Source organism: Neoarius graeffei, chromosome 28 (assembly GCF_027579695.1).
Source record: "Neoarius graeffei isolate fNeoGra1 chromosome 28, fNeoGra1.pri, whole genome shotgun sequence".
Classification (NCBI taxonomy): domain Eukaryota; kingdom Metazoa; phylum Chordata; class Actinopteri; order Siluriformes; family Ariidae; genus Neoarius; species Neoarius graeffei.
The window spans coordinates 11,234,148-11,250,688 of record NC_083596.1 but is presented as its reverse complement, the minus strand read 5'-3'; the positions used below and the strand labels follow the sequence as shown (position 1 = coordinate 11,250,688).

The 16,541-nt window shown below is 40.7% G+C and overlaps 1 protein-coding gene across 2 annotated transcripts in view; it reads right to left on the bottom strand.

Moving 5' to 3' along the window:
• Positions 1-16,539, bottom strand: part of alad (aminolevulinate dehydratase) — a 34,209-nt gene extending 17,670 nt beyond the window's left edge. The window contains exons 1-3 of one of the 2 annotated variants that reach the window (XM_060913031.1): positions 16,434-16,539; positions 10,376-10,498; positions 2,840-2,890 (exon numbers count right to left, since the gene is read on the bottom strand). In XM_060913031.1, coding sequence (XP_060769014.1) covers positions 2,840-2,890; positions 10,376-10,494 — 170 coding nt within the window. In that variant the 5' untranslated portion in view covers positions 10,495-10,498; positions 16,434-16,539. Of the gene's footprint in view, positions 1-2,839; positions 2,891-10,375; positions 10,499-16,428 lie in introns of both variants that reach the window. The other variant, XM_060913032.1, reaches the window with a different exon arrangement.
• Positions 16,540-16,541: the final 2 nt, after the last annotated feature.

Below are 16,541 nucleotides of genomic sequence, written 5' to 3'. Positions count from 1 at the left end.
CTCCAGACTGGAACTAAATTCAGGCAGACGGATAGTCAGAGCTGTAGTTATACAGTGCCTTGAAAAAGTATTCACACCCCTTGAACTTTTTCACATTTTTCCACCTTACAACCACGAACTTAAAAGTTTTTTATTGAGATTTTATGTGATAGACCAACACAGAGTAGCACATAATTGTGAAGTGAAACGAAAATGATAAATGGTCTTCAACATTTTAAACAAATAACAATCTGAAAAATGTGGTGTGCATTAGTATTCAGCCCCCTGTACTCTGATACCTCTAAATACAATCCAGTGCGATCAATTGCCTTCAGAAGTCATCTAATTAGTTAATAGAGTCCTACTGTGTGTAATTTACTCTCAGCATAAATACACTTGTTCTGTGAAGGCCTCAGTGGTTTGTTAGAGAACACTGAAGAACAAACAGCATCATGAAGACCAAAGAACTCACCAGACAGGTCAGGGATAAAGTTCTGGAGAAGTTTAAAGCAGGGTTAGGTTATAAAAAAATATCCCAAGCTCTGAACATCTCAAGAAGCACTGTTCAATCCATCATTCAAAAATGGAAAAAGTATGGCACAACTGCAAACCTACCGAGACATGGCCGTCCACCTAAACTGACAGAGCGAGCAAGGAGAGAGAGCACTGGTCAGAGAAGCAGCCAAGAGGCCCATGATCACTCTGGAGGAGCTGCAGAAATCCGCAGCTCAGGTGGGAGAATCTGTGCACAGGACAACTATAAGTCGTACACTCCACAAATCTGGCCTTTTTGGAAGAGTGGCAAGAAGAAAGCCATTGTTGAAAGACAGGCATAAGAAGTCCCGTTTGCAGTTTGCCAGAAGCCATGTAGGGGACACAGCAAACGTGTGGAAGAAGGTGCTTTGGTCAGATGAGACCAAAGTTGAACTTTTTGGCCTAAATGCAAAGCGCTATGTGTGGCGGAAAACTAACACTGCTCATCACCCTGCACACACCATCCCCACTGTGAAACATGGTGGTGGCAGCATCATGCTATGGGGATGCTTTTCTTCAGCAGGGACAGGGAAGCTGGTCAGAGTTGATGGGAAGATGGATGGAGCTAAATACAGGGCAATCCTGGAAGAAAACCTGTTGGAGGCTGCAAAAGACTTGAGACTGGGAAGGAGATTCACCTTCCAGCAAGGCAATGACCCTAAACATACAGCCAGAGCTACAATGGAATGGTTTTGCCCATGTTTACATTAGACCGTATCAGCGGATCATCAGATTAACGTTTTTAAAACGATTAGTGTGCACACAGCAACACCAATACACGATTTGCGTGCACATAGCAACGCCAATAGACGGATACGCTCGGCTCCGCAGGCATCCTGCGCTCCAAATCACTCCGCCCTGAACAGCGAGTGCCCTCTGGAGGGTGCGCACTCCGGCCCTGCGCAGCTCACACAGCGCGCGAGTGAAGTGCACAAGCCACGATTCGGGACTGAGCCGCTGTGTGTGTGATCCCAGCGCATATCACTTACTACTTGCAAGTGGAAGGATGGCAAGCCTAAAGACAATCATAACTACACAATGGGCAGTATTTGCATCAGTATTTGCAGTATTTTCATACTTTTATACTCTTTAATGAAAGGTGATACAAGGCGGAAGTCCGCGCCGTTTTTCAGCAGTCGCGTCACATGACCAACGCCAGCGAATCAGGAAGGTGGATGTCACAGTGACGTTGTCCAATGAGACGCCAGCTAGAGCTCAGCACAGCGTATCCGCGTATTCTGAATGTTTACACAGCACCGGAGCTGACACGATCTGGATTGAATATGTGGACGCTGGCGGATTCCCGTTTCCAGGCGTTTTAATGTAAACGGACAGTGCATCCGCGAAGAAAACGAGACAGATACGGTCTAATGTAAACGTAGCCTTAGATCAAAGAATATTCATGTGTTAGAATGGCCCAGTCAAAGTCCAGACCTAAATCCCATTGAGCATCTGTGGCAAGACTTGAAAATTGCTGTTCACAGACGCTCTCCATCCAATCTGGCTGAGCTTGAGCTATTTTGCAAAGAAGAATGGGCAAAAATTTCAGTGTCTAGATGTGCAAAGCTGGTAGAGACGTACCACAAAAGACTTGCAGCTGTAATTGCAGCAAAAGGTGGCTCTACAAAGTATTGACGCAGGGGGGCTGAATACTAATGCACACCACATTTTTCAGATTTTTATTTGTTTAAAATTTTGAAGACCATTCATCATTTTCGTTTCACTTCACAATTATGTGCTACTCTGTGTTGGTCTATCACATAAAATCTCAATAAAAAACTTTTAAGTTCGTGGTTGTAAAGTGGAAAAATGTGAAAAAGTTCAAGGGGTATGAATACTTTTTCAAGGCACTGTAAGTATGGTTATAGTTATCGGTGCTGCTGGTTCGGGCCCTAAAACTCCTTGGATGTTACTGAAAATACAGAACGGATTTCGTTTGACTGTTGAAAGTGGAGGTCATGAACAGGGCGTGTTCTTTAAAACGAAGAACAAAAAGAATCTCTTGTTTTATTTATCTGTTGTTTCAGGAGGGTTGGCATGGGATCCACCCAGCGCACGGCTTATCTACACTCGCCAGCCTGGACCAATACGCAACCTCAACCTGCTCGACAATTCCAACATCTATAAAGCATAAAAAAATATATATTTTTACAAAATTTGTGAACCAATAAACTTGATCATGCTATAAATTCAAATTAGTGGTCCGTTCTGTCGAAATGTAATCGCTGGAATGTTCTAGTTCGCATCTCAATCTAGATATTCATGAAAAATGACAATATGAGGAAATAAGTGTTGTTTTTTTCCCCCCAGTGATGAGGAATATTACCTTGCTTGACCTGGCAGGCTTGCAATAGGCTCCACTGCATCAGGACTGTCACTGTGGAAAGACACAACACTCATTTTGCACGAACGTGTTTTAATATAACGTCCAAGTCCCACGTTATAGAGAAAATAATCAGCGATACGGTGTTGTGATGCGGCCTGATGCGTAACAGATTTACTCCCATCCTGAAGGTGATTATTTTCTCATAACAGTGCCTCTTGAAGCGTTTTATTCCTTTTATCCTACAGCAAATGGTCAAGTATTACAATTTTGAACTTCTTAAAAAAAAAAACATATCGCACCTTTAAAACATTTACTACATTTAACGGTCTTGACTGCAAAGTCATCTGAAATTTTAAAATTTTTTCTTACTGTGCATGGCATTTTCCTACGGTATGTCTCACAAGAACAAGATCGTGTGGACGAGATGATCATTTTAAGGGCCGCTTTTCTGTTTTGGGACTGTTTTCCACCCTCTTGAGGTAAACAGTATGGCCCTACGGAAACAGGAAACAGCCGAACGCGAGGAGCTTTAAAGGATATGGGACATGGATTTTTTTCTGGGTATAATTATGTGTAAAGGACATAAGAAATGCCATCTAAATCACTGCAGGGCGTCAAAAATGTGAAAATCATCACATTATTCAACTTTTTTATACATCAGCGTAAAACAATGATTCGTTAATTAGCTAGGTGGTCACGTGACCCGTGACGTCACAAAAACTTTCCAAGGAGCCAGCGCTTGGGAATCTAATGTAAACAGGTTACCGAAATGGACACCATCGACAGTGACATTCCCGATGTTTCACAGAGATGTGAAGTTAGACCCTATCAATTCGAACCGATAGCTGGAAATTCATATGAACATGGATCTTGTCTTTACTCTGACGGGTCAGATGATTCTGAGAGTGAGGGTTCATTCAATCCACATGAAACTGAAAGCGGTCGGCTGGATAACACTTCCTGGTAAGTTAAAAACAATTCTGCTCAAAGGCTAATGATCTATTGAAAGAAGTATTATTTTTGTATCATACATTGAAAGTTCATCATAGATCTAGCTAAAGTCCGTTGCAAGCTAGTTTTTTTTTGCTGATATTTTTCGAGATTGATTGAGATACAATGCTTCCAGAGTCCGAGATGAAAACATTCAAAATGGCGAAACGCCATCACACAGCCAACAACACTATGCCATTTGGCGAAAGAGATGAAAATTAAGAAAAGTTAAACAAACTTACCAACATAACTTAACATTTATTTAAATGTCCATTAATGTTACAGGATTTCTTGACTGTCTCTACAGTTGTAGGAATGTTAGGCCCTGTATATTATGGCGCTATCACTGCCTCCATGAACCCGGCTATACGGCCTCTTAAATTTGGCTTGGCAATTAATATCGCTCAGTACCTGAGTATTAATGTCGAAAGAATCCTCAGTGAAATGGTTCGAACACAGTTTGTGGGAAACAGTAGGTACAAAGTTTTTTCTACGGCAGTAGTGAGCCCACACTTTCCTCAGCTTCGGGTCCTTGGGGAATGCAAAAAAACTTACTCCAGGGCATTTCCCATTGGAATTATTGCAACCATAAGCAGCACAATACACCATGATGTTCAATGTACGTTAAAGACTATAAAAACAATTTTCTTGTCATTCACTTCTCCATTCATCTACCCGCTTGTGCAGTGCCTGAAAGTTTTTGTGACGTATGATCACGTGACAGCGGCTCTTCCGGTTGTAAAATATGCATATCGGAGCTCGAGCAGAAATGCCATATAATCATCACGAATATAACGATTTTGCTGAATTTAATAGATGATTTTGTATTTGTTGATGCAATTAATTCATATTTTTAATGGAAAGAAACTGATATAGCGTGCATTTATGTTTCATGTCCCATGTCCTTTAACTAATTAGCACAACTATGGAACTGCGCCACATCCAAAATGGCAACATACGGGAAAACATCGTGACTCTGCATCGACCTCGGAGAGTTTTGAGTCGCAGGGATGCAGTTTGTGGTTGATGTTCGCGAATAAATCAGTGAAACAAAAGACAAATGCATCTTTTCTCGGTTCCTGCTTTTGTGTTCTCGTTTCTTTCTCTCGAAGATCAAAACTTTAGGTTAGGGTGCCACTGAGTCTAATGGCCAAAATTTTTTCAATGTTTTCCAGGTCCCACCCTCTCATTTTGTTCCTTTTATGAAGCATAGTAATTACTCCAAGTTTCATACAAATATATGCATATTTTTTGGTAGCTCAATGAGCTGAAATGTTTTCATAGAGTAACTATTCAGTAGCTGTTGCATGCGTGTATTAACACTCTTATTCAACACGTTTGTGATAAAGGTCTACCTAAAAGCCTGGTTCACATGCGCATGTGCATCATCTGCTCCGCGGAATGATTTGCAGCTGCTGCGTGAGCTGGAGAGCTACAAGAAACAACATGAAGCTGTTGCTAAAGCTGCAATAAAATCATTCTCTGGACACTTGTGGTACTTAAGTGAAATCCTGGTCGGTTTAGAATTCTTTGACTCTGCAGTGTCAGCTGAGGTGAAGTCAGCCACGGTGAAAGCCCTTGACAAGAAAACAACATATCATCCTCGACGCATTGCCTTCAACCCCACAGTACCTCAGAAGCAGTTGTTTGACTTTGTATCACAACACACCAAGCAGCTTTTCACAGCCTTTAACATACCACAGAAATTCCTCATGAACAGTCCAGATACACGGAGCAGTGACAATGATTACATTGTTGGCCAACAGAAAGTGAGAAGTCTGAAAGTCGTCAACGATGCAGCTGAGCGAGGGGTGGCCTTGATTCAGGCGTTCAATGGAGTCCTGACCAATCAAGAAGAACAAAAACAGTTCTTGTTGCAAGTCGTGGAGAAACACCGCCATGACTTTCCAAACAGTAACAAATCCACCTTGACTGCACTCACTGCAGCTGCTGTTGACAACTAAATTGCGGACAACTAATTTACATTGTGACATTTTGGTCACTGTTTGTGTTAATCTGTTTGTGTTCAAAAATCATTTGTTGACTTTTGAAGTAACTGCTAGTAACTGTTTGATTTTCATGATTTCTGCAGTATTCCGTTTTTTATGTTAAATTTAACATTATACAACCCCGATTCCAAAAAAGTTGGGACAAAGTACAAACTGTAAATAAAAACGGAATGCAATGATGTGGAAGTTTCAAAATTCCATATTTTATTCAGAATAGAACATAGATGACATATCAAATGTTTAAACTGAGAAAATGTATCATTTAAAGAGAAAAATTAGGTGATTTTTAAATTTCATGACAACACATCTCAAAAAAGTTGGGACAAGGCCATGTTTCCCACTGTGAGACATCCCCTTTTCTCTTTACAGCAGTCTGTAAACGTCTGGGGACTGAGGAGACAAGCTGCTCAAGTTTAGGGATAGGAATGTTAACCCATTCTTGTCTAATGTAGGATTCTAGTTGCTCAACTGTCTTAGGTCTTTTTTGTCGTATCTTCCGTTTCATGATGCGCCAAATGTTTTCTATGGGTGAAAGATCTGGACTGCAGGCTGGCCAGTTCAGTACCCGGACCCTTCTTCTACGCAGCCATGATGCTGTAATTGATGCAGTATGTGGTTTGGCATTGTCATGTTGGAAAATGCAAGGTTTTCCCTGAAAGAGACGTCGTCTGGATGGGAGCATATGTTGCTCTAGAACCTGGATATACCTTTCAGCATTGATGGTGTCTTTCCAGATGTGTAAGCTGCCCATGCCACACGCACTAATGCAACCCCATACCATCAGAGATGCAGGCTTCTGAACTGAGCGCTGATAACAACTTGGGTCGTCCTTCTCCTCTTTAGTCCGAATGACACGGCGTCCCTGATTTCCATAAAGAACTTCAAATTTTGATTCGTCTGACCACAGAACAGTTTTCCACTTTGCCACAGTCCATTTTAAATGAGCCTTGGCCCAGAGAAGACGTCTGCACTTCTGGATCATGTTTAGATACGGCTTCTTCTTTGAACTACAGAGTTTTAGCTGGCAACGGCGGATGGCACGGTGAATTGTGTTCACAGATAATGTTCTCTGGAAATATTCCTGAGCCCATTTTGTGATTTCCAATACAGAAGCATGCCTGTATGTGATGCAGTGCCGTCTAAGGGCCCGAAGATCACGGGCACCCAGTATGGTTTTCCGGCCTTGACTCTTACGCACAGAGATTCTTCCAGATTCTCTGAATCTTTTGATGATATTATGCACTGTAGATGATGATGATGATGATATGTTCAAACTCGTTGCAATTTTACACTGTCGAACTCCTTTCTGATATTGCTCCACTATTTGTCGGCACAGAATTAGGGGGATTGGTGATCCTCTTCCCATCTTTACTTCTGAGAGCCGCTGCCACTCCAAGATGCTCTTTTTATACCCAGTCATGTTAATGACCTATTGCCAGTTGACCTAATGAGTTGCATTTTGGTTCTCCAGCTGTTCCTTTTTTGTACCTTTAACTTTTCCAGCCTCTTATTGCCCCTGTCCCAACTTTTTTGAGATGTGTTGCTGTCATGAAATTTCAAATGAGCCAATATTTGGCATGAAATTTCAAAATGTCTCACTTTCGACATTTGATATGTTGTCCATGTTCTATTGTGAATACAATATCAGTTTTTGAGATTTGTAAATTATTGCATTCCATTTTTATTTACAATTTGTACTTTGTCCCAACTTTTTTGGAATCGGGGTTGTATGATTATATCAGAATTTTTCGGAAAATTACACATATTGTATAACTTTGGAACTGTTGCGCTACCAGTAAATATTATTATAATACATCCACACTTTGTCACATTTTTTCTTTTCACATTATGAACACATTTAGGGGGTAGGACAATGAAAATTAGAAACTTCATTTTTGAGTGGCACCCTACTTTAGGTGTATAACTCCATACTCGCTACCATGGCGTCAAGGCCATGCATTCTAAGGTTAAGATAGCTAAGCGCTAGCTAGAATGATTTAGTTATCCGTCCAGAAAAATGACACGTCATGTAACCTTGCTCTATCTTGCAGTTGCACTCAGTAGGCAGGCTTTCCTTTTCTTTTCCGCTGGCAGGAAAGCCGAGTCCAGTATGTTTGCCCAGGCCGATTTGTTTTGGTTAAAAGTAGGTCAAACACGCCCCACGGTGGTCATGTGATATTGATGCTCACTTGCTTCGGCGATCTCCGGAATTGTAAAATGCGGGAGGCTTTTTATCTCGGTAAAACATTTACACACTGGATACAAGGTGTGTGCGTGCAGCAGCGAAACATCTTGAAACTCCAATAGCAACAGAAATAGAACATTTTGCACAGAATTCAACTTTGCAGTCAGAACCTTTAACAGTTATTCCACGAAATCGAGTCGTACATGAGTTGATAGCCGACGAGGCGCGTAGCACCGAGTCGGCTATAAGCCGTGTACGACAAGATTGAAAGGAATTAACTGTTTAATTCTCTCCACATTCACTGGATTTTGAGAAACTGAGCATTTTTATTGTTTTGCAAATTCGATAAATAAAAACTTTATACAAAACGTCCGACAAAATAATTTCCGCTTAGAGTGCAAACAAACCGGTGAAATGACGGGAGCGATTTGTGAAAAATGCTTCTTACCATGAAATACTTTTATTCCGTATTTTGTCGGGGTTTTGTTTTCAAGTAGTTTTTATTTCATCCTCAGTGGGTTCAGCAACACGCGCCGCCATTTTGTTTTTCTCTCCTCACGGTATAGAGTAGCCAATCAGAGCACGATTGCTCATATCCAGTGAATGTGGATGGAATATTATGGAATGTCAGACAGGTTAATTTTATATTAATATCATCACTTATGTTATAGCAGCTAGAAATGGTCATTTAGACATCAGCTGCTTTTTAAAAATAAATGCAGCTTGTTTTGCAAATGAGAACTGTACTGCTTATTACAAAAGCACTGACACTGGAGACTCCTTCCATAAATGTTAAATAAATACAGAAAACAGCCTTACAGGAAACTACATCCTTGTTACATATCATTAACATTATTATTATTAAATTATATGACGCATCTGCAATAGAAGTCCCTGTGAATGAGCTGCACCTTCACATTAAAAAAAAATAAATAAAAATAATTCCCTCCAAACACATAGAAACATACGGAAGCCGCGAGAGGCCCTTCATATAATCTTTTTTTATTCACCTTGTTATCCCGAGATAACGACATAATTAATTCAGGATCTCGAGAAAACAACACAACTAATTTGAGATCTCGAGAAAACAAAGCAATTATTCCGTGATCTCAAGAAAACAAAACAATTATTTCATGATCTCAGCTGGATCACTGTATCTCCGTCGGTAGAGACGAAGCCGGGCCAGTCTTCTGCAGAGGTGCCGCGGACTAATTTTGAAATTATCCCTTATTAAAAGACTTAATGCAATCTCTCCCTGTGCCAACCCCTGATCAAAATATTGCCTTATTAGGTGATCGATTATTCCAGGCATTCTAATGACCAAAGTTGCGTCTATACAGAATGAGAAATAGCCCCAAAGTCAGCATATCACAAGTCTCTTGGCGTTCCTGAATGAACCATTTCTCAGCTGTTTACTCGAGATCATGAAATAATTGTTTTGTTTTCTCGAGATCTCGGAATAACGGTTTTGTTTTCTCGAGATCTCGAATCAGTTGTGTTGTTTTCTCGAGATCCTGAATTAATTATGTCGTTATCTCGGAATAACGGTTTTGTTTTCTCGAGATCTCGAATTAGTTGTGTTGTTTTCTCGAGATCCTGAATTAATTATGTCGTTATCTCGGAATAACGGTTTTGTTTTCTCGAGATCTCGAATTAGTTGTGTTGTTTTCTCGAGATCCTGAATTAATTATGTCGTTATCTCGGAATAACGGTTTTGTTTTCTCGAGATCTCGAATTAGTTGTGTTGTTTTCTCGAGATCCGGAATTAATTATGTCGTTATCTCGGAATAACGGTTTTGTTTTCTCGAGATCTCGAATTAGTTGTGTTGTTTTCTCGAGATCCTGAATTAATTATGTCGTTATCTCGGAATAATGGTTTTGTTTTCTTGAGATCTCAAATTAGTTGTGTTGTTTTCTCGAGATCCTGAATTAATTATGTCGTTATCTCGGAATAACGGTTTTGTTTTCTCGAGATCTCAAATTAGTTGTGTTGTTTTCTCGAGATCCTGAATTAATTATGTCGTTATCTTGGAATAACGGTTTTGTTTTCTCAAGATCTCAAATTAGTTGTGTTGTTTTCTCGAGATCCTGAATTAATTATGTCGTTATCTCGGAATAACGGTTTTGTTTTCTCGAGATCTCGAATTAGTTGTGTTGTTTTCTCGAGATCCTGAAATAATTATGTCGTTATCTCGGAATAACGGTTTTGTTTTCTCGAGATCTCAAATTAGTTGTGTTGTTTTCTCGAGATCCTGAATTAATTATGTCGTTATCTCGGGATAACAAGGTGAATAAAAAAAAGGATTATATGAAGGGCCTCTTTCGGCTTCCGTAGAAACACGAATGCATTACGTTATGAAGATGGGATAGATGAGATTGTCAGGCCTGAGGTCTGATGCACACGTCTGCCAGTATCTGAGAGTAGGGTGAAAGTAGCCGCTGTGCAGGATGGACTCCGCTGCCTGTGCCATCGTCCTGAAGATAAAAACAGAGTCGGTATTTACTAAACACGCTGCTGGAACCTTCTCACCAAAACTGTAATAAATACTCATAACAGACACCAGTAGACATTATTTTTCCCCACAGAACTACAAATCCTACTTATAAAAGATCGAAATATAGCTGGATCTGTTTTAACGATACAGGATTTATTTCATATTTCATGTGCATGCATGCGAGAGAGCTTTGCTGATCAAACATTCCACAAGCATCGCCAGGCACACATTTGCTCACTGAGCCTTAAAGCAAACACTCCGACACAACATTCCTAACTCTTTTTATAATCGCAGCACAGAAACAGAATTACAGTCGCACTTCGATTTAAATATTCGATACTACAATGTACCATCGTATTTACGTATATATCCACAGTACCATGCGAAAGGCTTGAGCACCTTATTTTTTTTCAGACAAACTTTGTTATAGATTTCTATTTTATGACTTCTACATTAGATCCAAAAGATCTGGTAACCGTCTACTGTGCATTCATTCGCCCTGTTCTTGAGTACACCTGCCAGGTTTGGCGCTTTGCTCTGCCACAATTCCTTGCTGAAGAACTAGAATCCATTCAATGTCGAGCACTAAAGAAAGATCGCTCTACCAAGCTTATCTTACAATGATGCTCTCTACCATACTGTTATCCACCCTCAGCCAACGAAGACTGGCTCAATGCCAGAGACTCTATAAAGAAGTCACTCTTCAAGAATCTAACAAACTGAGGGATCTGTTATCGGATACAGAAAAACATTCATACGGTACCATCTCCGGAACCCACGCAACTATCAGACGTTCAAGTGCAGGACTAAGCGATTTCAAAGTAGCTTTGTACCTAGCTGTGTTAAGATATGGGATAATGATTTATAGGACTTGATTTTTTGATTATTATATTTTATAGAGTAACTATGATTTTTAATTGTACATTTTTAAATATCTATTTTTCAAACTTATGGTTTGCAATTGGTATTAATCTCATCTCATCTCATTATCTCTAGCCGCTTTATCCTTCTACAGGGTTGCAGGCAAGCTGGAGCCTATCCCAGCTGACTACGGGCGAAAGGCGGGGTACACCCTGGACAAGTCGCCAGGTCATCACAGGGCTGACACATAGACACAGACAACCATTCACACTCACATTCACACCTACGGTCAATTTAGAGTCACCAGTTAACCTAACCTGCATGTCTTTGGACTGTGGGGGAAACCGGAGCACCCGGAGGAAACCCACACGGACACGGGGAAAACATGCAAACTCCATTGGTATTAATAAAATATTATTATTATTATTACATTATTGAATCATCTCATCTCATCTCATTATCTCTAGCCGCTTTATCCTTCTACAGGGTCGCAGGCAAGCTGGAGCCTATCCCAGCTGACTATGGGCGAGAGGCGGGGTACACCCTGGACAAGTCGCCAGGTCATCACAGGGCGACACATAGACACAGACAACCATTCACACTCACATTCACACCTACGGTCAATTTAGAGTCACCGGTTAACCTAACCTGCATGTCTTTGGACTGTGGGGGAAACCGGAGCACCCGGAGGAAACCCACGCGGACACGGGGAGAACATGCAAACTCCGCACAGAAAGGCCCTCGCCGGCCCCGGGGCTCGAACCCAGGACCTTCTTGCTGTGAGGCGACAGCGCTAACCACTACACCACCGTGCCGCCCTATTATCGAATCATCTCTCATCTCATTATCTCTAGCCGCTTTATCCTTCTACAGGGTCGCAGGCAAGCTGGAGCCTATCCCAGCTGACTACGGGCGAAAGGCGGGGTACACCCTGGACAAGTCGCCAGGTCATCACAGGGCTGACACATAGACACAGACAACCATTCACACTCACATTCACACCTACGGTCAATTTAGAGTCACCAGTTAACCTAACCTGCATGTCTTTGGACTGTGGGGGAAACCGGAGCACCCGGAGGAAACCCACGCGGACACGGGGAGAACATGCAAACTCCACACAGAAAGGCCCTCGCCGGCCCCGGGGCTCGAACCCAGGACCTTCTTGCTGTGAGGCGACAGCGCTAACCACTACACCACCGTGCCGCCCCATTTCGAATCAACAACACAAAAACATTTTAGAGTTCCAAACGTTCGGTTTTTTTCCAGCACAAAATTAAACGTTACAGGAAAAAAAAAAGTTTGTATCTGAGCAGCATATTACACACACACGAGCGCACTTTTCAGATTAAAAAAGAAATCATAATGAAGGCTGCTGGGTTTTGGTGCAAAATTAAGAAGCGAGTGTGACCGTCAAAGTGTCCAGAAGAACTGGAGCTGGTTCTGGAAGATGCTCAGTCAAACCTACAGCTCGGAAAACTGCACTCACTGTTCCTGAGATTTTTTTTTTTTAAGTAACGCATCATCACTTCAAATATCGACTCTGCTTCATTTGTCACTGTTTACTGCTCTTTATAGTAGAGTGTTTTTGAATGAAGAAACATTTAATTTCATTCTTAAAAGGTCGTTTCTGAAGGCATCTTTGCTCGACAGCATTTCTTTACATGTGCTGCACAGTGCTGTATATGTTTAAAAATAATACATGCCTTTCTTAATGCATTCATTTCAAGTGACTAGTCATGTACAGTATATATAATAATAACTTTATTATAACTATAACAACTACAACAGTAAGTCACTGATCGTGATCTGAACCGCCATCACCATCCATCCGTCCATTATCTGTAGCTGCTTATCCTTTTCTGCAGGGTCGCAGGCAAGCTGGAGCCTATCCCAGCTGACTACAGTGGTGCTTGAAAGTTTGTGAACCCTTTAGAATTTTCTATATTTTTGCATAAATATGACCTAAAATATCATCAGCTTTTCACACAAGTCCTAAAAGTAGATAAAGAGAACCCAGTTAAACAAATGAGACAAAAATATTATACTTGGTCATTTATTTATTGAGGAAAATGATCCAATATTACATATCTGTGAGTGGCAAAAGTATGTGAACCTTTGCTTTCAGTATCTGGTGTGACCCCCTTGTGCAGCAATAACTGCAACTAAACGTACTTTGCGGTAACTGTTGATCAGTCCTGCACACCGGCTTGGAGGAATTTTAGCCCGTTCCTCCATACAGAACAGCTTCAACTCTGGGATGTTGGTGGGTTTCCTCACATGAACTGCTCGCTTCAGGTCCTTCCACAACATTTCGATTGGATTAAGGTCAGGACTTTGACTTGGCCATTCCAAAACATTCACTTTATTCTTCTTTAATCATTCTTTGGTAGAACGACTTGTGTGCTTCGGGTTGTTGTCTTGCTGCATGACCCACCTTCTCTTGAGACTCAGTTCATGGACAGATGTCCTGACATTTTCCTTTAGAATTCGCTGGTATAATTCAGAATTCATTGTTCCATCAATGATGGCAAGCTGCCCTGGCCCAGATGCAGCAAAACAGGCCCAAACCATGATACTACCACCACCATGTTTCATAGATGGGATAAGGTTCTTATGCTGGAATGCAGTGTTTTCCTTTCTCCAAACATAACGCTTCTCATTTAAACCAAAAAGTTCTATTTTGGTCTCATCCGTCCACAAAACATTTTCCCAATAGCCTTCTGGCTTGTCCACGTGATCTTTAGCAAACTGCAGACGAGCAGCAATGTTCTTTTTGGAGAGCAGTGGCTTTCTCCATGCAACCCTGCCATGCACACCATTGTTGTTCAGTGTTCTCCTGATGGTGAACTCATGAACATTAACATTAGCCAATGTGAGAGAGGCATTCAGTTGCTTAGAAGTTACCCTGGGGTCCTTTGTGACCTCACCGACTATTCCATGCCTTGCTCTTGGAATGATCTTTGTTGGTCAACCACTCCTGGGGAGGGTAACAATGGTCTTGAATTTCCTCCATTTGTACACAATGGACTGTGGATTGGTGGAGTCCAAACTCTTTAGAGATGGTTTTGTAACCTTTTCCAGCCTGATGAGCATGAACAATGCTTTTTCTGAGCTCCTTAGAAATCTCCTTTGTTCGTGCCATAATACACTTCCACAAACATGTTGTGAAGATCAGACTTTGATAGATCCCTGTTCTTTAAATAAAACAGGGTGCCCACTCACACCTGATTATCATCCCATTGATTGAAAACACCTGACACTAATTTCACCTTCAAATTAACTGCTAATCCTAGAGGTTCACATACTTTTGCCACTCACAGATATGTAATATTGGATCATTTTCCTCAATAAATAAATGACCAAGTATAATATTTTTGTCTCATTTGTTTAACTGGGTTCTCTTTATCTACTTTTAGGACTTGTGTGGAAATCTGATGATGTTTTAGGTCATATTTATGCAGAAATATAGAAAATTCTAAAGGGTTCACAAACTTTCAAGCACCACGACAAGTTGCCAGGTCATCACAGGGCTGACACACAACCATTCGCACTCACATTCACACCTACGGTCAATTTAGAGTCACCAGTTAACCTAACCTGCATGTCTTTGGACTGTGGGGAAAACCGGAGCACCCGGAGGAAACCCACGCGGACACGGGGAGAACATGCAAACTCCAGGACCTTCTTGCTGTGAGGCGACAGTGCTAACCATTACACCACCGTGCCGCCCAACCGCCATCAGATAATTTAAAATAATAATAATAATAATAATAATAAACTCTAACAATATGCCACAGGCATCTTTTAAGATAAAATTTCACCAGATTTCTTAAACTTTTCACACTCTTCTTGCTTTGCTCACAAGTGAAACAATATCAACAAATCCCCCGAATTTGTTTCTTTCTTGAACGAATTTAAATTATACCTAAGATCCTTGACATCTATAAAAGGAGCAAAAGCAGAAGGATTTTAAAACATTTTCCCACTGAATTAACTAAATGAGATGAAACTGTTTCCTCTTGTATGTTTGTATGGTTCTATTATTATTATCTCATCTCATTATCTCTAGCCGCTTTATCCTTCTACAGGGTCGCAGGCAAGCTGGAGCCTATCCCAGCTGACTACGGGTGAAAGGCGGGGTACACCCTGGACAAGTCGCCAGGTCATCACAGGGCTGACACATAGACACAGACAACCATTCACACTCACATTCACACCTACGGTCAATTTAGAGTCACCAGTTAACCTAACCTGCATGTCTTTGGACTGTGGGGGAAACCGGAGCACCCGGAGGAAACCCACGCGGACACGGGGAGAACATGCAAACTCCACACAGAAAGGCCCTCGCCGGCCCCGGGGCTCGAACCCGGACCTTCTTGCTGTGAGGCGACAGCGCTAACCACTACACCACTGTGCCGCCCCTATTATTATTATTATTATTATTATTATTATTATCTTGTTTGTTTACTTGCTTTTCTTTTTTCCTTTCTATCCATGGACATCTTTAACTCCAGCATTTCCTCCATAATTTATTTTCAATTTTGTATTATAAGTTGTTTATACTAGATTAAAAAAAAAATCAGATTGTTTCCTTTAATAATTTCTCTGTTCTTCCCTATATTTAATGATGATAACGTGATGATGTTGCTATAGTGGTTTTGTACCTTTGTATTTTTTCAATAAAGTATTATAAAGAGAAAGAAAGAAAGAAAGAAAGAAAGAAAGAAAGAAAGAAAGAAAGAAAGTCAATAAAAGATTTCTAGCTGATCATCTGGACATATTGTTGAATGATCAAGATAATAATAATAATAATAATAATAATAATAATAATAATAATAAAAAACTCATCTTAACACTTTATCATAGCTCTATTAATCTAAGGTTAATACTTTAGACCTAATTTTGCTCAATAAAAGTCAGATTATTGTAATGGTGCTGGGTTTTTTTTGTGTGTGTGAAAACAACACACAAACAAACAAAACGCATTAAAAATATTAAATATTATTCCTATGTCATTTAAAATATAAATAAATAACACTAAAGTGTGACCTTACTCTCGCCGTTGGTCTTGTCTTCACTGGGCTTTTCTCAAAAGTGTGCACTCGTGCAAGAAAGCAAGTTTGTGTGAACTGCACCACTGGGTTTACTTTGAAAGGCTGTAA